The sequence below is a fragment of the Vigna radiata genome, unplaced genomic scaffold (assembly GCF_000741045.1).
Source record: "Vigna radiata var. radiata cultivar VC1973A unplaced genomic scaffold, Vradiata_ver6 scaffold_83, whole genome shotgun sequence".
NCBI lineage: Eukaryota > Viridiplantae > Streptophyta > Magnoliopsida > Fabales > Fabaceae > Vigna > Vigna radiata.
Window position 1 is genome coordinate 760,563 of NW_014543268.1, and position 22,098 is coordinate 782,660.

At 31.1% G+C, this 22,098-nt stretch overlaps 1 protein-coding gene across 11 annotated transcripts; it reads right to left on the minus strand.

Moving 5' to 3' along the window:
• Positions 1-5,325: 5,325 nt before the first annotated feature.
• LOC106754112 (common plant regulatory factor 1-like) lies at positions 5,326-13,602 on the minus strand. Of its 11 annotated transcripts, none has more exons than XM_022777814.1 (14): positions 13,334-13,590; positions 11,643-11,779; positions 11,500-11,562; positions 10,765-10,863; positions 10,577-10,651; positions 10,195-10,236; positions 9,945-10,105; positions 9,674-9,722; positions 9,482-9,530; positions 8,877-9,112; positions 8,662-8,739; positions 8,336-8,461; positions 8,173-8,250; positions 5,326-5,355 (listed from the first exon to the last, which is right to left on the minus strand). In XM_022777814.1, exons 2-14 carry the CDS (start codon positions 11,703-11,705, stop codon positions 5,341-5,343), a joined length of 1,134 nt encoding a protein of 377 aa, XP_022633535.1. In that variant the 5' UTR covers positions 11,706-11,779; positions 13,334-13,590; the 3' UTR covers positions 5,326-5,340. The 11 variants fall into 11 exon arrangements, with proteins under 11 accessions (XP_022633535.1, XP_022633533.1, XP_022633531.1 ...); XM_022777812.1 differs by lacking the exon at positions 5,326-5,355 and adding an exon at positions 6,419-6,646 and having other exon boundaries at positions 11,643-11,774; positions 13,334-13,602; XM_022777810.1 differs by lacking the exons at positions 5,326-5,355; positions 13,334-13,590 and adding exons at positions 6,419-6,646; positions 12,616-13,321.
• Between the last annotated feature and the right edge of the window lie 8,496 nt (positions 13,603-22,098).

Genomic DNA, 22,098 nt, shown 5'->3' on the forward strand with positions numbered 1-22,098 from the left:
ATGGAATTCTAGACTCTGCATCACCGTTAGTATTTTGAACTTTAAGTTACATTTATTCATACAATATGTTGTTTAGTAATATTATCTTGAGTAATCATATTACGTACACTTTTAGATTTATTTCATATATAGTATAAAAGTAAAATAGAGTATTTTTTTATATTAAATAAACGTAAAAAATTTAATTGGGCCAAAGTATATTTTTTTATCATCTTTATTATTTTTTTAACTGTACACATTTATTTCTTTCCTGTCTCTTTCAATCATGATTACATACACATTTTTTGCATTTTGTTGCACTGAAATTATTTTCTACGGTAAACTGTATTAATGATTAAGGTTTAATATTTTTAAAAACAAAAACCTTTAACTATTTAAATTTTTAGTTGGACTCTTACATTAAAAATTATAATAGATTCTTTGATCTTATGCAACTTATACAGGAGTACCTGAAATTATTTAAATAGATACAAAATAGTGTTTTTCTTTGAATTCGAACCAGTAAATTAACTTGAACTCGCTTATAAAATTCGAAAAATATAAACGGCATAACTAATTATACATATAGATTACAGACCTAATTATTTTTTTAAAAGTGTAGATAAGCTATTATTATATTATAAGCTTGTATTTGATTTTATATGGAAACCAGTTTCGTTTTATTTATCTATTTTTAAAACTTTAAAAATACCAATTATTAATTTTGAGTTATGTCATTTTCTTTATTTGATATTTAATAAGTTGGTATAAAGAGTGGTCAATTTATTAAATATTCGATAAAAAAGATTTTATGAAAAACAATTTCAAAACAATATTATAATGAAACTGTTTCGGTTCAGGGGTTTGAAGTGATTTTCAAATTTCAAAACAATATTTTGTTTTTATCCTTTCTTTATGATTAAGTCGAATAGAAGTTTTAGCGAAGAGAACATTTCAATACTAAAATCAATATTTATACGTAGAAATAAATATACGTTGGATATGTATATTATAATTAATGTTAGATCTATTTATTGTAATATTTATTTTTAATAGTAAAACACTACTAAAATGAATTTATGAATTTTACATATATGATAAATTAATTACTATAAAAAAACAAATCTATAAAAGACAATATCTACTTTTATAGATTCGGTCAACTTCTCTACTAAATCTTCTCAAATCAAATCACACCAATCAGGTGATCATCACAAAAGAAAAACAATATACAGACAGACAAACACAGAAACAAAGGTGAGCTAGGCATACAAAAATCATATTATATCAATCACACATGATATGCAAGTTAAAGCAGATATACTAGACTACACAAACATGACTTGTACTTTTAACTTGACTCTTCCGGACTAGAATGATTGTCAAACTATGGCAGGTCATGCACTCGTGGTGGTTTCTATTGTTTTGCAAAGTCATTGTCAATGGGTTTCACCCTACCACACTCACGAAGTTAGTCTATGCCATACCTTGGAGCATACTGGAAGCCTCCAAGACTAAGACCTCCTGCTAGTACTCACGACATGGTTCAATCCTCTCTACTTGAGAATAATTAACCATTGTAGTTTCAGGATAACCCCCAAGACTAAGCTCCCATGCAAATCATTCTAACACTTTAAGGGCACCACGGAACCTCTCCGTGAGGATCATGAAATTACGTCCATCAACCATACAGGGCACCACCATGTAACCTCCCTTGAGGATCATGGAATTATGTTCATCAACCACACTTTGTTACATTCAAGACCAACCACAAACTTTAGGACCACACACTTGCAACTTAATAACATCACAACAATCACACTTTGTATTTAAATCATTACACATACTTAGTTTAATTCAAAACAAGTGGCTAAAGAATGAACTGGACTCAGAAGATTCGCACAACGCACCCTGTTCGCAAGGCGAGACAAGATAGTCTCGCACAACGCACCCCTATTCGCTATGTGAATTAACTCGCTGAGACTACAGGACTCAGGCCTCTCGCATAGCGCACCCAGGTTGCTATGCGAGAGCTCAAACAGAGGACACACACCTAAAACACCTTGCTATGCGCCCAAATTCGCCTTTCAAATTAAATGGCAATGACCCCATACTTCTCCCAATCACATAGCGACTAGATTTGTTATGTGAACCATCAAACAGAGAGCAGAACCCTCCACTCATTCGCACAACGCACCAGCTCGCACAACGAATGACTTAAACAGAGAGCACTCTCTACAGGGTCTCTCTATGCGAGACAATTCGCACAGTGAGACTGCATAATTTGCAAAATGCAAGTTCTGTAGAATTATGCTCTCACACACCCTCCTACTACTTATAGGCCTTTCCCCCCAACTTCTAGCACTTCTTATTCTTAATTTATGCCTAATTAAACATGTATAGATGTTCTTAAACCTTCCTACTACAATTCTATAATGATTAAGACTCAATTCCAGCCCCAATACACTAAATTGTTAAACTAACTGACCTAACTTCAATTATACTACTAATAACATGTTTTAGACCAGTTTTAGGATCCTAACAAGTCAGAATTGACCTATCTAAGCTACCCAAATAGCCCAATTTCACTCAAGACCACCTTTGCTCAAAATCAATACTTCACTTCCTCTGATTTGCCCTAAAACACTATAATTTCACTTACTTTCCATTCAATTCAACTATAACAGATTTGTTACTCCAAGTACTCTCAACATGCCCAAATTACAACAATAAAACCCATCCAAAATAGTTATAACGTCACAACATAGCTTCATAGAATTCAGTTTCAACACAAACCACACCATATGCATATCAAACTTAAAATACTATTCTAAAACAACACACAGAGTCATATTTCAACATACATTCATATCATACAACAAAATAAAGAAGTATTCTAGCTCCCCTTACCTTGGTAACAACAATACAACTCACTGAAATGCCCCAGTACCTCCCACACAGAGATGAGCTTAACAGGACCTACAGATCACCTTTCGGTGGTGAAGAATAGCTCTTAAAACCAAGTTGGAGCTAGAAAGTGGAGAAAAGAAACTAATGTTCACATGCATGACAGAATCGTTGAATGCTCAGAGCCTTAAAAGCACGGAAAATGAGTAGAACAACTTACCAACTGAAGAACGAGAAACTAATATAGTGTTTGTGAAACCCTTTACGTCGTGGAAGCTTGGACACCACCTAATCGACCATACACTCATTCAGGAAGATGAAGTGGTAGAGAGAAGGCATATGAAATGAAAAATTCAGTTATAAAGAGAGATGGGATTTTAAGTTAATGAACCAGACTTTTTTTTAATAGTTAGTGTCTTTTACTGGTTTCATTAACTTAAACACCAATCAATTTTTTATCATATTTCTAGGTCTTCACAATTATAATCCAATCAATAATAATATAACTTAAAGTTAATATACTTATTTTTAATGCTAATTTTATTCATGATTTAACGAACTATTCAATTACGGTTTCATATAAAATCAAAAGATCTCTTAACCACTTAATTCATGATTGATCCTACTAGGATACTTTACAATAAAAAAATACATGAATTTTATTTCTGAATTAATATGTGACTTTAGTAAAATGAATAGATACAAAACGAGGACAGTAATACTAGTTTTACTAATGGTAATTGATGATCACCATTCCTGAGATATATTGGGTAAAGATAAAGTAAAGTAATATATTTTAGAGATTTGGTTTGGTTTGGTTTACTGTGGTTTGAATATAGTTTTGATAAAAAAAATGAAACAACCTTTTACTGTCTGTGATTTGAAACCCATAAGATCAATATGAGGAATTTAAGTTCCAGAATGATGATTTTGAAAAGGAAAACTTTATCAGTATGTTCATGTGGGTATTGAAGATTCCTGATGTGAGTATTGAAGACTCTGAATAAAAAAAAGGAAACTTTAAATAAGATGATGTGAAAGTTGGCAGAAAATAACAAATGTAAGACATTATTTCCCAAACATGAACCTTCGATACTCATTCATTCACTGTTATTGAATATGAAAATGTTGGATTAACCGTAAAATATAAGCATGTGTTGACAGTTACTGTTGGATGTTTGATAAGAGATGTTGTTGCACGTGTTGAGGAATGGGCGTAGCAAACTACCTTCTGATGTAGCCAACTACCACCGCCCCACATATCCTCATCCTTAATGTCCACTAATCAACGACATTGCTTTCCATACATGTCACATCTCTCACACCACACCTACACAATCTTAACATATATATTATCATACCTAAATATAAATTTTAAATTTAATTTAACTTCATACAATCTATACAATAATAGTTTAAATATTATTCTTTTTAATATTTTTAAACCTTTTTTAAAGATAAAATCATACATGAGTTTTAAGTTTCAAAAAGAGATATTCCAAATATAGTGGTTGATTAATAATATTGAATTTGTTTTCTCTATTATCCAATATTCTGTTTAAAAAAAAATTATGATAAAGTTTCATGATTTAAATAAAAAATTAATCGATTTCATTTATATAATGTAACTTTATTTATTTTATTAGTTGAACTAATTCATTGACGTAGTATATATATATATATATATATATATATATATATATATATATATATATATATATATATATATATATATATATAACAAATATATTATAATATAATGTATACTCTGTTTATTGTATTCAACAGTATAATTATTTGTTTATTTGGGTACTCGGGACCTAATGTAGTACGGTCAATGCACATGTTCTAGATCTAAGATAAGATGTTATTCAACTTTCAAAAAATTCAAATTTGAAGATGAATGTGAATATTATATTAAATAAAAAAAATTTATAAATTTATTATTTAAAATTTTAAAATTGAAAATAAAATTTGTTTGGATATAAAATGTAATGTTCATTTAAAATAATTTATTGATTTTATTCTAATATTATTTTTTATTTGTTTGGTTAAGTCGATAACTAGAAAATTTTAAATAATTAAGACTATAATAAATATATATTTATATTTTTTTATTAAAGTCAATTTAATTATAACTATTTTAAAAAAATTGATTATTAACCTATATAAATTAATTAATAAATAATTTTGACTCTAATGGTAAGAGATCGATTGTACTAATTCGATCGGTATATTAGGAGGTATACATATAATGCAATATCAATTCTTAAAAAAACTCAAAGAATGTTACACATGTATGAATAATTATCTCACTTTATTCAACAAAAAACATGTATATAAGAAGTTTAGACCTAAATTACAAACAAAATTAAAAATTTTGAAGAATTATTATCATTTTCTTGCACAGTTTTCCATGAGTGATGTCACAAGGACATGCACTAGTGAGCCACATTAAAGAAGGAACACCTGAAATTGGATAAGTCCAATGTGGGCTTAAATTAAAATAATAACAGGCTGGACCAATTGGACCACTAAAATAGTCTACAATTGCACCTAGTTCAGGACTCCCATTCATCAATAATACATAAATCGTCAAACCCTAAATATCAATGAAACAATTTTTTTATATATATTAAAATTGAGTCAACTTATAGAAATTATTTCATATTATTTCTCTAAAATAAAATTTTTAACTTATAAGTATTTAAAATTCAAGTAAGTTAGCAGTTTTACATGTAGTAAATATGAGTGAAATAACTGTTATATATGTAGAAAGACTTATAAATTTTTCATCTTTTAATTTTGTATTAGAAGTATTATTTCTAGTATTTTCCACTATTTCTTAATTACCTATTTAATTTGATGCTTTTGAATACTCATTTCATTGAGTGTAATGTTTTCATCTAGAATAGTTATCATTTGCAGTTATCAAACTACTTTTTGAAGCTATAGTGCAAATGTTACTTATTTTAATAATTCACATCTATTTAATTTTTGTTATAAAATATGCCTCCTTTGTTAATCAAAGTTCAGAGTTATAAAGAAAACAACTATATAAATTCTAAACACAAACATCCTTGATTTTAAATATACTTTTTTTATTGAAAACAAACACTGGGACAAAATTGTCACTGCACTCCATACTTTCAAAAGTTATAGATGATTAATTTTAATGGAAAATAAATCAATAAAATCATGGGATTAAAATATCTCTAAATGATATTAAAAATTGTTATCCCTATTTTTAAGATGATAAATTATCCGAAAAAGGTATAACTATTCAAAAGTATAAAATTACTAAAGGAATTATGCATTTTCAGCTGCACTTTTGTTACACAATCAGAAAACACTGGTTATTTTCATTATCTTTGAATTTGATTTGTATAAACTATATTAATTTTATCCTAAAGGAACTGAATTAAAAAAAAAAAAAAAAACCATTATTGATTTCATTTCGATATTTAAACTGTGATTGATTTAGATTCTTAAATGATGTAAATGATGTGGGACATATTTTTAAAACTAATATGATATTAAGAATTCTACTTTTTAGCACAAATCTGAAATATGAACAGATCATTTAGTTACTAAACCTATTGCTTATAGAACTGGCATGTGACAATGTTAATCTTGGGGACAACATAGTTATGGTGATTTCCTTTTGGAAGAGAAGTTGAAGCATGCTATAGAAGTTGGTGATATACTGTTTGAGGCTGAGGCTGAGGCTGGCCATCCTGTTTCCAATTTCAAGCTTTTCCTAGAAAGTGAACAGGAAAATAGAAGTGGTGAAGTGCTTTTGTAGTGCAAATGTTGATTATTGGGGCAAACTTTGTCTGCAAACAATTCTTTTATATTTCTTCACTAGCCAACATATTGACTTTCCCTGGCCCTCCCCACTTTTCCCTTTCTTTCAACAAACTTTCTTTTCGTGTTTCTAAAAAAGTGGCTGACACGTTTGCCTCTCCTTCGATCCATCATTCACTCTCGATAAATGCAAAACAAAGGATAATGTTATTTATGTATCACTATCTTACACCATATTGTTGTACAATGAAAAGAGGTGCACCAAGAGAAGAGAACTGTCAAATGATGTAATAAAGAGATATTTAGAAGAAACCAGCTTAAAACAAGAAAAATATACTCCGACATAAATTTTTTACATTTCATTTGATTCTAGTACAAGAGTTAATCCATGTTTACTACCTACCTTAGATTTGGTGTTTTCCACTAAATCTAATATTGCTTTTAAATTGTCGGTGCGTAATTCTATATTTGTTTGTTCTTTTCTTCAATACAATTACTATTTTAACCAACATATGGCATAACTTCTCCATACTTTATATAGTGCTACCATGTATTTTTTTTTTTTCAATTTTTTATAAGAAACAGTGAACATTTCTTGCTTTTTTTTTTTTTGCTTTTCTTTTGCTATTAAAGTCTTTGAAAGCTAAGAACAGACTGAAATATAGCCATCCATAACGTGTATGGCCACCATATTTTTCTCTTAAATATAGCCATCCAATCCAAACACTATCTTAAATAATAGACTGTCTAATAAAATCAACACATTCATCAAGTGCCCTATCGACTTTCTACAATAGCCAACCTGTGTGGAAAAGGTGTGTAGCAACAAACTCATTGAAAAGCTAATGAATTGATTTAATTACTTTAAAATGAAAGAGCACACTCTAAAATATGAAATGCAGAAGCTATTAGTGCATTTATGAGTGGAGTAAAAAAGTATTGATATTGGCGAAATGAATTGGTAGCACAAAAATATAAACCAAAATAACTTTATATCAGATACCATTGGGAACTCCACACCAATAGTTAATGATACAAACACAATTATGTATCGGTTCAACAACCCTCTCCAAATTGAAATCTCTAGTTCTCATTGTTCATTTTACAAACTTAGTCATCCACTTTTGTCAAATCTAATAGTAACAGAGATTTTGTCCTAGGTAAACTGACAAGCAATGAATTAGTTCTGATTTTTGATGGATTTAGATACTAAAATTCAGCTGATCCATCCCTCTGGAAACTGTTAGCGGTAATTTTGGGCTTGTAATATGCCAAAACCACCTGATCAGCCAGTACAATTACTGGCTTTCTGTATTAACCAGCTGCCACAGCATCAGCTCTAGGACTTGTGTCCAGTAGTTGATGCAGCTTTGCACCAGAGTTTGGTTTATTTTCACAAAAATCATTCTCATCCTCCATAGTTCTATCGATGGAACTGGAATTATTATTAACTCTAGATAGTAAGTTTTCTGTGCTTACAGGTGTAGCCCTCTCGCTGTCAATTATGTTCAAAGTTATCTCTTGTGTTTGTCCCAGTCGAGCAATTTTAAGTTTTTCCTGAGTCAAAGACAGGATGACATTCAGCACTAAGAAGTAACACAATTAAATGCATGTGCAATGAGGAACAGTCAGTGAAGAGTACCCTTAATGTTGCATTTTCCACCCTCATTTTTTCGGAACTTTCAGTCAGTCGATTTATTTCTGATTTCAGTGTCTCATTCTCAGAATTCAAGGAATCAACTTTTCGTGCCAGTTCTTCAGTTTCAGCCTGAGAAGCATGAATGTGAGCATTAGTCACAAGTCCATCTAATACAATCTTTACTTTTGTTCTTCTGGAGGGTTGCATGCACAGGAATCACGTGCAACAAATGTACAAGTGAGTGATATCAATTATGATTTTTAAATTGGCAACCGAAGAAGTAATAGAAGGTTTACAATGTTTTTGAAGAAACCCCACAATATTTATACCTGCTTCCTTAGTCTGGACCTTCTAGCAGATTCTCGGTTAGATTGTTTCCGCCTCTCTCGTTTCAGCTCACGCTCATTCTACATAAATACATCATACCCACAAGAATTACTTTGGCGTCAGAAAAAGACGAGGATACCTCATACACATTTACATGTATATAAACGTGCTATATATGATCAGAACAGCTAGGATGAATTATATATGCTGACCATACCTGTAACCAAGTTTCTGCAGGCAATACAGAAGGTTGTGGTGCACTTGTGGTATTTGCTTTAGAATGAACACTGGAAGGATTTCGCAGCTCCAGCACGGTGGTCATACCTGAAGAAACTACAGGTCCAACTATTGTTCCTGCAACACTAGCGGGGGCAACTGCCACGATCTTATTAGAAGCTGCGATATCTTTGGAAATGGGACTGCTTTGTATCTCAGTTTTCCCTTCTCCATCTGCTAAAACAGTGCAGAAAAGATAAACCATCAACACAGATTATGTTCAGAACCTACTGTAAACTTCAGATTGCTGTACTTAAAATAAGACGCTTTAGTTTGTGAGACATTTCAACAATTGCAATTTGCAACCATGGAACACCAATACCCCATACCACATTTATCAAACTAATGGCAAGTATGAAAACCTCGGCAATTTCACCTTGATGAAGTGAAACAAATATTTAACAATAGCATTTAATTATCAAGACCCAACTCAATAAACAGATTGAACACCATGTGTAGAGTGATGACAACAGAAGAATAATCGTGATCCCAGGTCAACTCTATTATTCATCAAGATGTGACACTTGGTGAAGAACAGAGTCATACCAGTGGTTGGTGTTCCCCCACGGCTTCTTTTCCTTCTTGTTTGATTAGCCTGAGCATAAGATGGGCAAATATCATATTTTAATGTTTCAATTTAGTCAAGCCATTTAAAAAAAAAAAAAAGACTACATGTGAATAATTTCAAATGGTCAACAAAATGCAGCAAAAAAATGCTAATTGCAAGCAAGTTCTCACCCCTGAAGTGTTGCCATCACTTCCATCACTGGAACCCTCAGTATCCACACTGTTCACAACATGGTAAATTATTCAGTCATCCACAAGACTCCCTTACATAATCAATTCATGGACCACTATTCTAGGCAGGGAAAGAAAGTAGTTTTACTCACTTAAGAGTATCAAATGACAGATTTTCCCCTCTCCACCACCCCCAACACGTGGGAGATGTCTAGAAACTCAGATAGAATGCATTAAAATATTCATACAAAAAGAAGACAGATCATCGAACCTGGGTGACAGCCTGTTTTCACCTCCACGCTCTGCACTTTCAGCATGGCCATTGCCTATTGACATAGCAAGTCCATCAAACTCCTTCAATTTCTTCATTAAACCCTGATCATTATTTCCTGATGATTTGGGTGGTGTCTCTATGCTTAAAGGAGTCACAGCCTGTATTGTTATACCAATTCAAACCAATCATAAATTGATAGTATTCAAGAACTTAGTAAGAGTTGGTCTTGGATGAAATTAAAACTTACAGCAGGTGAAGACGGAACTCCTTGACTATGTGTGTGTGGCCCCTATAATTTGTACATAAAACTCATAAGAACATGCCTCAAAATTCCTACCAAAAGAAGCATACTACTTATGAGGAAAAGCCTTTTATTACCCATTTTATACGCTATAAATAAATCAAGATTTTATTATATTAAGGTTATCATAGCATGGAGAGGTTAAGCAGCCCGGTGCAAACAGCAGAATCACATCTCACTATATTCTTAACATCTGTTGTCCTTCCATTTTCAATACATTATAAGAGCACCCATTCATAGATCAGAGAAAGAAAACTAGTTCCAATAAGAGAAAGGTTAATTAAACAAGCATAAAAGGAAAAAGTAAATTGCAAGAATGCTAGCTTACGATAGGAACTGCAGGGTAAACCCCTCCATGTGAATAAATTGCTGCATAAGGAGGCCCATAAGGTGGCATCATAGGCTGGAAGAAATGATGTCAGCAAGTTACTCAGCCTTGTCATCTAGAATACATACAAAACATGCAAAAAACAAAGAATCCTTATCCACACACAAATGATTGCATTGAGATACTACTACCTGTGGTGGACCCCACATGTATGGGTGAGGAGCGTGACCAGAAGCCACAGCCGAGTTGTAGTATGGTGGCATGGTGACTCTTTGCCCATAATATGCCTGGAGATATATAGCAGACATTTTAAACCATAACACAGTCTCTATTCCCTAATTAGAGGGCAAATATGCTTGAAAACATGCAAGAAGAATAGATTTGGAAGGGATAAAACTTAATAGCCTCATACCATCAAAGCACTGGTTGCCAAAATCAGTGGCAATTCAGGGCATAATTTCAGTTTGGCATTGTTTATGGGAACATATTGATAGCATATCAAAAATACGGACTAGGTAATAAAAAGGACCAAAGGAATGGCCCTCTAATACTAATATTCAGAGAGAATGATCAATAATTCACAAGAGGGAATATAAACAGCTTTTATCTGTTCATTGCTTCGTCCAGTGAAAAACAAAATGGAAATACAGAAACAGTATTTTTAGATGTAAGATTTCAAATATGGAAAAAATAAGACAATGAAGATAATGTTCTCCAGGTTGTAGTGTTAAGAAAAAATTATTGGCAAAAAATTTTCGAAGAGAGCAAAGAAGCCGGTAGACAATCAAATAATTGATTTTGTTAGAATAGTATAACTACTAAAATTTGAGTGTATTAGTTTACATTGAAGCTAGCTAACAAGAAACTAATTGACTACTTCAGTCACCAACAGACAAAGTAATTCAAGGCAAAAGGTAGGTAACCTGCATGGCAGCCCAATCAGGATATACATGAATATTGGGCTGGTTGGTCTGATTGGCCTGATCCTGTTCACAAGTTTAAACAGCATTAAAATACAAGCTTGTTACAAATTTGTCAAGAACCAGATACACCCTTATTAACTCACCATTGCTGCAGGTGAAGAAGGCTTTTCAGTCTTGGTAGATTTTTCTTCCTCATTGTTTCCCATTGTACACTCCAAATAAAGAGCACTAAGCCAAATAATGTATAAGGAGCTTCGCTACTTCTGGAATAATATCTGAACTGCATTAACAGGAGGCATGTCAGCTTGTTAATTGATATCAGCAAGAAAATGTCCCAACGAAATTAATAACTTTCATTTAAAATCTACATATCATCCAATATATTCTTGGCAACCAAGATAAAACAATGTTTACTGATTATAAACGGTTTACTGTTGTATACACGAAAGTATATACAACAATAGCAAAGGGGAAGTGCGATTCCAGCAATTTCAAATTAGTACATGATAAATCAACTTAAGAAAGGGGGGCAGGGGCTAAACAAAGATGCAGGACTAACATATATCATTATTACATCGAAGGAATTGATGTTTTAGAACCTATAACAGCAGCTGGAAATCTTACTCAGTGTATAAAAACTACATATCAGTAGAAAGATTCCACCACAAACAAATAGTGCATAGCAATTTCTGCTGTCTGGTTTACCTTCTATGCTAGCATAAGATAGCACCCTAAATAAATTATAATTTCCTGGATGGAAAATCTAATGGGTTAATTTCCCATCTCCAATATAACCTTCGGATTAGGTTCAACGAGTCTCAAGTGAAAAATCTAGAACACAACAAAGATGACCATCCTGATATAGGTAAAAAATTCACGATGGAGTTGGCAAGGTGAAACACGTTTCAAAACATGTCAGTATAACCGACTGATCTATACCGAAGAGAAGTTCAACAGTGGAGAAAAATGAGATGATTTCATAATCAATTAGAGACGGTAAATGCTTAAGGAGCAGAGGGGGACCTAAAGATACTACTGGGCCATCAGAGAAGGTACCAACACACAGTTCAACTTTTCTGGCTCCTTGTTTTAGAGAAAGTGAGATTTCAGAAATACCTTTCAGGAAAGGCTGCAGTATTAATGGTAAGCTACAGATAGATAATTCAATCCAGAGTAGACACAAGAGTCAAACACAGAACGGTAAAGGGTCAATTATGTCTTTTGAGCACTCCACAAGCCGTATGGAAAGGGAAGAACACACGCAACAGACCGTGCTATAATCCCTCCCAGAAACACAACCCGCTAGCTAAATGACAAAAATACCCTTCCAAATCAAACATTTCTCACTTTCACACGAATCAAGGAAGCTGAGAAAACGAGTGAAACTCCTTAATTAGCCAATATTTTAGCCCCGATCCAGACACCCTCTTCAGTTACAGGAAAACGAATTTCACAAAAATAGCATGAGGCCAAAAAAAGAAAATAACATCCACGTGAAATGAAAAACGCTTCACTGAGCAAATCAACAGAAAGAAAGACTCTAAACTCTCACAGATGCAAAACGAGATCCAGATGAGCCCCAATTCTAACCCTCTTGTTTAAGTAGGCAAAAATTCGAATGAAAAAAAGAACAGAAAAATTAACGGTAACTCAAGTTCTCTTGGTGTTTCCAATGAACAAAAATCTAAACTGAAAAGCACATAATATGTTCCTCTTCTACTCACTCTCCAATCATGAAACTTAAAATTTTCACGCATACATTCAGTTTTCACATGCCCCAATACAAAAAGCATTAAAAATCAAAACTTTCGACCAACGTCACTGCAGAATTTACCTCACCAGATACCCAATTGCCCAATTGTTATCCTCACTCACAAAACACCGAGCCAAGAAAAAAAAAACCATAAAAACACAAGGAGAAAACACTCCTGGGAGCTCCAAGTATCCAAAAAACGGGTCAAGGTATGGAGAAACAATTAACTTAGATGGTAAGTGTGCATTTTCTCTCTCTAAAAAACGAGGGAAACAGCAGTGTGTGCCTTGACACAAAGATGGGGTATGGTGGTGGTGGTGACAAGAAGGGAAGGAAGGAGCGCGAAGGCGAAGTCCACGTCACCTCTCACACGTGTCGTATGTGGAATTGGGCGTATACGTAGAGTAGAGCGTATATACGGTGTGGGTGTGGTGGTTGGTTGAGGTGGCGATTTGTTTATTCCAACGTCACCAGAGCCGTACACGTGGTGGTCGTGGAATCCATCTACGCGTCTTGTGCTAGGGTCCAGCCTAGCTAAGCCACAGCACACCCTCTTGTCATGTGCCTTACGTGCCCTTTCAGATTCACGTTATCAATTATATTAATTTATTATTAATACTTTCATTTCATTAAACTAAATTGAATAGGTCATTTGGAATCCACCAGTAGCCACCTATTTTCAATTTTTCTCACACACAGCACATCTTGTAAGAGGGATTACTGTTTCTGATATTTTGTTTGCTTTTTGCCTCACACAGAAGTGCATCATATCTTCTTTCTTTCTTTTCTCTTTAATCCCTTTTGAAAGCCTTTAGGTCTAACCTATGATAAAGCCCGCAAATTTTTTAATTCGTTTTCATCAGCAACCAAAGTTAGGGTTGCAGAGGTGGCAAGCTTGTCTTTTCATGGTTAATAATAATGCCCAGAAACTGCCATGTCTTCACCATTAATTTAACTGGTCCTTAAAAAATCAAAGGTGTTTAATCCATATACAGTGTTTAATCCATATACATGATTAATAAACAAAAAGTAACATCAATTATACAGCACTCCATTCTCTCTGTAGTGTTATATATTTTTTATCTTAACCAGGTTAGACTTTTTTTGTTATTTATTTTTAGTTGACCTTTACAAAAATACTTTGATGATTGTAATATTATTTAGGGTTAAATATGATTTTAGTTCCTATAATTTGGGGCGATTTTGGTTTTAATCTCTCTTTCAAAGGTACAATTTAGTCCTTCAATTTTAGAAAACTCTGGTTTTAGTCTTTTTTACCAAATTTTTTTAACTTTATTTGTTGTTTCAAGCACGTTTTATTATAGCATTTGGATTGTTTTACACTGTTTGACACATTTTTGCTTCAATGCTAACTGAGAAACGCGTTTGAAACATCAAATAAAGTTAAAAATATTTGATAAAAAGGACTAAAACCAGAGTTTTCTAGGATGGAAGGATTTAAATTGTACCTTAGTTTAAAAGAGTGACTAAACCCAAAATCGCTCCAAAGTATAGGGACTAAAAATATATTTAACTCTATTATTTATAATTAAATTTTGTTATTTTAATAGTATGGCTAAAAAAAGGACTTATGACAGAAAAAAGAAATGTGTGTTTGGATATCATGGTATAAGTGCTTGCTATTTAAAAATATGGAGAAATATGATGAAACAATTTAAGAGCACTGAAAATTTCACGTAGAATAATAATAAAATCAATTTATAATTATAACTTAATCCTATCCATTTTGTAAGATTAAATTAAAGATTTATCTAATTGAATTCTTCAAATTCTTGCCTTTTCACTAAACTCATAAGACAATCCAGAATATATCTAATTTTATTTCTTTATTTACATTGTTTTTATATCAAATTCATTTTGGTTATCAAACTCGTGAGTTGAGTAAACTCGACTTGTAAACTCGTAAGAGTTTACTTTAGATGAAAAATATTATATAAATAATATTTTAATTCAAATAAGTCTACAAAATCATATAACTTTAAGTAAATAAAATTTATAGATATATAGTTCATAAAAATAAATATAGTAAAACATAAATACTTGGATTATTGTCATTAATTTGATGCATTTCATTAAATATATAATAAAAAAAGACCAAACAACCTTTTTTTTTTTAATTTTTCCCCTTTCAAGCTACGCGATCCTACCGATTTCACAATTAATTCTACCGAGTTTATGCAAAAAAGAATTTACTTTCGAACGGAAACCACGTATGGAAACGTAAACTCGTAAGAGTTTAAGAGTTAACTCAAAAATTTGATAACCATGTTATGACTTTATAAAGCCATAAAAAATAACATTTTCAATCATTTGAGTATAGTTTTTTTACAAAGGATCATATAATACTACGCTCAACAAAAGAAAATAATTAAAAAAGAATAAGTTAGGTTTACTTCTAAAGAAGATAAACTTTTCGTTTAATAATAATTACATATTCAAAACGATGCAGTTGTAAAGGTAAAAAAAAAATACTATATTTTTTTTTAAAATCAAAGATATGTATAATGAATATTATTATATTTTGAAGCAAGTCAACACAATTGAAAGCTGAAAGGTAGAAGACGAATGAAGTAGTTGAAAAAAATTTGTAAAACGTTACCAACAAGTCTATAAAAGAAAGCTCACGATGGCTCTAAATCAATATTTCACAAGTTTATTAAAAAAAACATGCAGGAAGGGCATGCACTTTATTCTCTAAATGAACATAAATATCTCAGGATTTAATCTTCATACCCGATGTTTTAATTTAATATTTTTTTTTATTATTCCTTAATGAGATTGCATGAGATAATTATTGCATTTCAATTATTGTTCATCTTGAAATTTAGCATATTTCTATCATTGTATTATATTTCAGAAAATTTTTAAAAAATATTATAAGTTAAACATATTTTTACTCTCCCAATTTTAAAATAAAATTTTATAATTTTAATATTTTACATTAAAAAATTTAATAAAAATAAACAAATATAATTCTTTTAATATAATTATGTTAATTTTTTTAACGTATTAAATATTATTTAAAAATAAGTTTTAAACTGAGATTTAAGGTATTTGTATTATTTAACATGATTATATTATTTAACATGTTTTAACTTAAATATTAATATAAAAATACATAAACTTTTTTATAAATATTAACTTGAGAGAATATATTTATTAATTTTTAAAATTTGAAAATCAAATTAAAATTTAATACGTATATTTTTCATTTTCTTGGTATGAAGTTAATAGAAAACAATTAATTTTAAGACTACTTTTATGTTTTTTTGGTCTTAAACTTCGTTTTCATTTTCAGAAATAATGCTAATATTATTATCTTAGCATATTTAGAGTAAAAAAGAAAATTATTTTCTTACTATATAATAAGAAGTATGAAATTTTGACATATGGAAGGTTGAAAATGGTGACAGAGAAATATAATATATAATTTTGTGGTGATCCATGTCATGTGTGATGTCTGACACCTCTGTCCATTGACTCACCAACAAGCAGTTTCCACCTTCTATTCCAACTCATTCACACGTGTCCTCCTTGGAAAACCGAACTCTGGGTGGGACCCACTCCTTCCAACATCACAATCACACTCTATTTGCCATCTCAAAATAATCAAACTCATCTAATTCACTTTAATTGTCCAGTAAAAAAAATTAGGATAATTATACTTATACAATATTTTTTTTCTATAACATTTCAACACATTTTATTATTTATTCATGATAATATTTATGATTATTATTATTTATTATGAAATAATTTTGAACTAATCACAAAATGACACATAAATAATATTTAAATATTATAAAAAAATATTGTCTAATATCATTATCAAAAAATTAATACCTAGAATTAATTTTTTACTAAATTTATATATTTGTCAAATTAAACTACTTTGAATAAATTTTCGTGCTTATATTTAAATTTAAATTTAAAAAATGTAGAAAGATAAGTGGGGTTTGCGAGGCAGTGTGTGGGGACAAGATGAACAGAGTTTGCGTAGCCAGCTGAGAAGCACCTAGGTTTTGGTTTTTCTAGATGACTCTTTTAAGTCACTTTCATCAACATATTACCATGTGCTCTCCAATTTTTTTACTGGAAAATGATATTTTAACATCACTTTTTTTAGATATTTTGAGAGTACAAATGTGTCAAAATGTGGTCGGATAATTTCAAATTAAAAAAAAGTTAAGACAAAGACATTATCATTTTTCTTTTTTTACCCTTCGACAGAAAGCTTTCCACTTGATTCATACACACAAACAATTTCAATTAACTTTGTTAAAAACTGAACTAATATTCAATATACCCAGTTCATCATTTTATAGTTAATATTATAAAAGATCAAATTTATTATAATCTCAAGTCCACTGACATCTTTAGATTAATTATCAATACGAGGTATCGTTAGTTTTAGGATAAAATTTTGTAAAATATTTATAAAGGTGATGGTAACAAAACCTAATAATATAATATGTTCTCTTCATATGGTTGATATATGGTTGATAGAGGGAGTTCTTAAATCCAAGTAACTCAAATGGTTAAAGTAGGTAACTTGTTTTAACATGTTTTGATGATAATTAAATAATAGTTTTTCATGATGTTGAATGATTTTTTGGCTTAATTAATAATTGTGAAACCATGTTAAAATGTATGTGTTAACAAATTTTGTGTTAAGTGTATAATGACATAAACTGAATTTTAAAACTATTAAAATATATTGTTTACTTTCTATTTTAATCTATTAAAAAATTATCCAATCATTTAAAAGTGTGTATAAATGTTAATCGATTAAACAACTTATCTAATCGATTAAAATTGTTTAATATATACCATACAGCTTAGTTCATGTTTTAATCTATCAAGGAGATAACCTAATTGATTAAAAATGTATATATACGTAGTTAATTCTTTTGCAGACATGAAAAATATAATAATAGCATTCAATTGTGAAACAAGAAAATTCAAAATTGGAAAAGTGGGAAGAAATATTTAAGAAGGATTTGGATTCTGATTTCTTTGTAACAGTAGAGACGTGTTAGGTTTTATTTTTCTGTAACTTTTGTGAATAGGGATGTATTCTTAGTTTTTAGTGAGTGTGTAGTCTTACTCTTAAAAATTTGTTCTTGTTGTGGTTAGAGATTTATATTACATAGCTTAATATTGTATTTATTTTAACTTATTTAATAGATCTGTTGTTAAGATTGGATTTTTTTGTAAATTTTTGGAAGATTGAACCGGTATAAATTTTATGTGATTTTTTTTACTGACTTAATAATTTGTTAAATATTTGAAAGGTTGAAAACAGTTTAATATACCAGAAATTAAAAAAAAAATGAAAATAGTTTTAAACCAATTTACTTATTTGGTTGAGATATTTTGTTGTCACAGTTTTAACATATATACATTAATCAGTTCTCTATTTATAAAAAAATACAATGCATCAAATTTGGTTGACATTACGAAAAGCTATATAATAATTTGTGAGTAACAAAACGAGTTACTTGCTTTAACTAAATGTTATACTTATCTCTATCTGTTTATTGTCCCGAACTTAGTTTTATAATTATTATCATTGTTTCATTATTTCCTCCATTTGATCTGTACGATATTTTTGCGTCAAACATATTAACACATGATTTAATGAAAAATAAAAGTTATTTTGTGAGTTTCAATTACAATCCAAAGACGTCGTCTTAATTGTTAAACTTTCAGTGATTTTCTTTTTCAAATAGTTGTGTTCAAGATCAAATAAAAAAAGAAAGAACGGGTGTGTTTCAATAATAAAGTATATTTTTAACCTTTATATTTTATCTTTATGGAATAATTTTATTTTTTAAGTTATCGTTATTAAATAATTTGAAAAAAGAATTACAAACTATTTATCTTTTTGTTAAAATATTTACCATATTTATCATTATTATATTGTGTTTAGAATTACTCTATTTATTGTGATTATATTGTGTCTAAGATTACTATGATTGTATTAATTTATTTTATAAATAAAAAATCATGAAAGAGATCAATAAGCTCTCTAGAATTATTTTACGCTTTAATTCTTAAGTTGGTATCAGAGTAGGGGTATCCACCTAATTGCCATAGCCAAGTCTTTTGAAATTCAGCTTTTAGAACTCTATTTTGTTTCTCAGCCTCGCTTGTAGTGCCTCGCCTGGCCATGGTCTTTCGGACCAATACTTAAAACTCGTGCCTTCCCTTCTATAATACCCAATCATAGGCATTCTCATTAGCTTCCAATCTTCTACAGAATTCTTGTTTTTTTTTCTGTTGTGAATCACCGTCCTTCGTCCACCATCTTCGGCCACATTCGGCGACCACCGTCTTCGGCCATCGTTGCCAACCACCGTCTCCGCCCACCATCTCGAGCCGTTGTCACTGGCCACCGCCACCGGCCACCGTCGTCAAGGTGACATCATGTTGCACCTGGAAATCAATTTACTCAAAAATTATGATGAAGGCATCCCATTCAAATCTTTAGGGGTCTTGGCCTTCAATTTTCCTTCATTGTCGGTTTTCCAAACTTTCTCAAACCACTTGGAATGCCTTCCGTCGGCATTTGATTAGGGTTATGCTTCTGGCTCTTCTCCATCTCAAAGAGGTGGAAACCAAGCACCTAAGCACTCTTCCTTTCCTTGTTGTTTCGCTGATACAATGCCTTGTGTCCAACACCTTTCTACCTCCACCAATAATGCCTTGTGTCCAACACCTTTCTACCTCCACCAATGGGTTTCTTCCCCTTGTGCACCATTGATGTGTCTCCACCATCATGAATCTTGAAGACAAAAAATGATCGCTCTCAATGCCATTGCATCACCTCTTCCTTCAATCGTTATTGTTGACTTTCTTCTTGGGCTTCGGTTTAGCCTATACTTCTTATGATATAGTGCTAAGTATCACCATTTGGGAGTAGTCCAGTAGAGAACCTTTGGACCTCTAATCTATCTTTGGTTTTTTGATGCCATATGTCATCCTTATGCTTGGTAAGTTGTAGCAATTGTGATGGTCCTGTTGGGTGTCATTTATTTACAAGTCTCCAAGGACAGTATGTGGTTAACACTAAAAAATTTCAACACCAAAGTCATGGGTTGAAGGTTGCTCGGAGATCTATTTCTAGCGAGATTCAAAATTTTAGTCAACAATTTCACTGACCCTTTTGTTAATGTTAAAGATATTATCTTTAGTTTTGATGAATAAAAGAAATTATTATGATCTTCCACTTTCAAAGTTTGTCATCAACGCACCGTCATTTCCACCGTTTGCAGTGATGGGGATAATGTTTTCAAGTAGGTTTTTCAACCACTACAGGCCTCATCACTCCATTAGTCAGTGATGACAATCCCTGCATTTTTGTCACTTTCAGTCACTGCAGATTCCACTAGTCAAATATGGCAATCCCTGCAGTTTTGTCGCTTTCAGCCATTATAGGCCTCATCACTCCATCAGTCAGTGATGGCAGTTCCTGCAGTTTTGTCGCTCTCAGTTACTGCAAGGCCCATCCTTACTTGATGGCAATCCAGTCCCTGGAGTTTGTCACTGTCCTCCTTTATCAAAGTCATCCTACTTGAAGTTTCACAGTTGTCCACCACGGTTTTGTAGTTCGCCAATATGTGATTTCAAATTGAGTTTATTATTCCAAGTTTGTTCATATAATCTATATGCTCCGGTTTGAGGGAGAATGTTAGAATATTTATCCTATATATTATCATTATATTGTATTTAGGATCATCCTATCATGTACTTTTATATCATTTTATTTTTATAAATAGAAGATTATGAAAGGATCAATCAAGCCCTCTAAAATTATTTTACAGTTTAATTCTCTAGTCTTTTAAATTTACATTACTGTTGTCTTTAGGTTACATATTCATTAAGCATCTTGAATTTAAAGTATGACTTCACCCATTCCTCCTCTTTGGGCGTTGGGTGATTATGTATCGATTGTCTTAGCCTTTTGGGCCATGTTTTTAAAATAAGCTCAGATTGATAAAGGGTGGGGCCTATATTCAATAAAAGACAAAGAAACTTTAGCCTAGGAAATTACTAAATGCACTACTATTTTGCTAAGTATAGCTCCCGGCTAAGTTTAGGTTGTTTTCGACAAAAATACTCTTCATTAATTAAAATGACTTTTTATCTCCTTTGTATTATAATTAATTAAATCTATATAAAAATTTTAATTTATGACTTAATTATTTAATTTAACTATTTTAAGTTAATATGTACTGAAACCTTTATATGATACCATTAAAAAAGCTAATTTATTGCTCAAATATATTACAAATTAAAATATTATAATTTTAAAGAATATATTTAAAATATTAAAAGTTTTAAAAAGAAAGTCACGTGTCACTGTAGAATCAACGATTAATGCAAAACATGTTTCTCATGAATATATTCTATAGGAAAATGTTTCCAGGTATCATGTTTTAGAGTTAAAGGTTCCAAATACAAATTTTATTTCGAATGACGAATAATTCATCAAACACAACCACCACCATCACTACTGGGACCAAAAACATAGACAAAAGAACAAGAGAGTTAGAAATAGAAAAATTCAAAGTGAATTTGAAAATAGAGGGATATAGATGTATATATAAAACTTCATTTAATTGGTTGGTAAAAAACAAACCTATCCTAACTAAATCATTAACTTACTCACGGTGCAAATCAAAAGGTAATAACATAATTATGGAGATAATAACATAATTATGAAAGTGCAATGGAGATGGAAAACAACTCTTTTGATCAATATATTATACAGAAAAATGTTTTAGTTGAAATTTCATTTTGTAAATAATACAGTTTAAGAA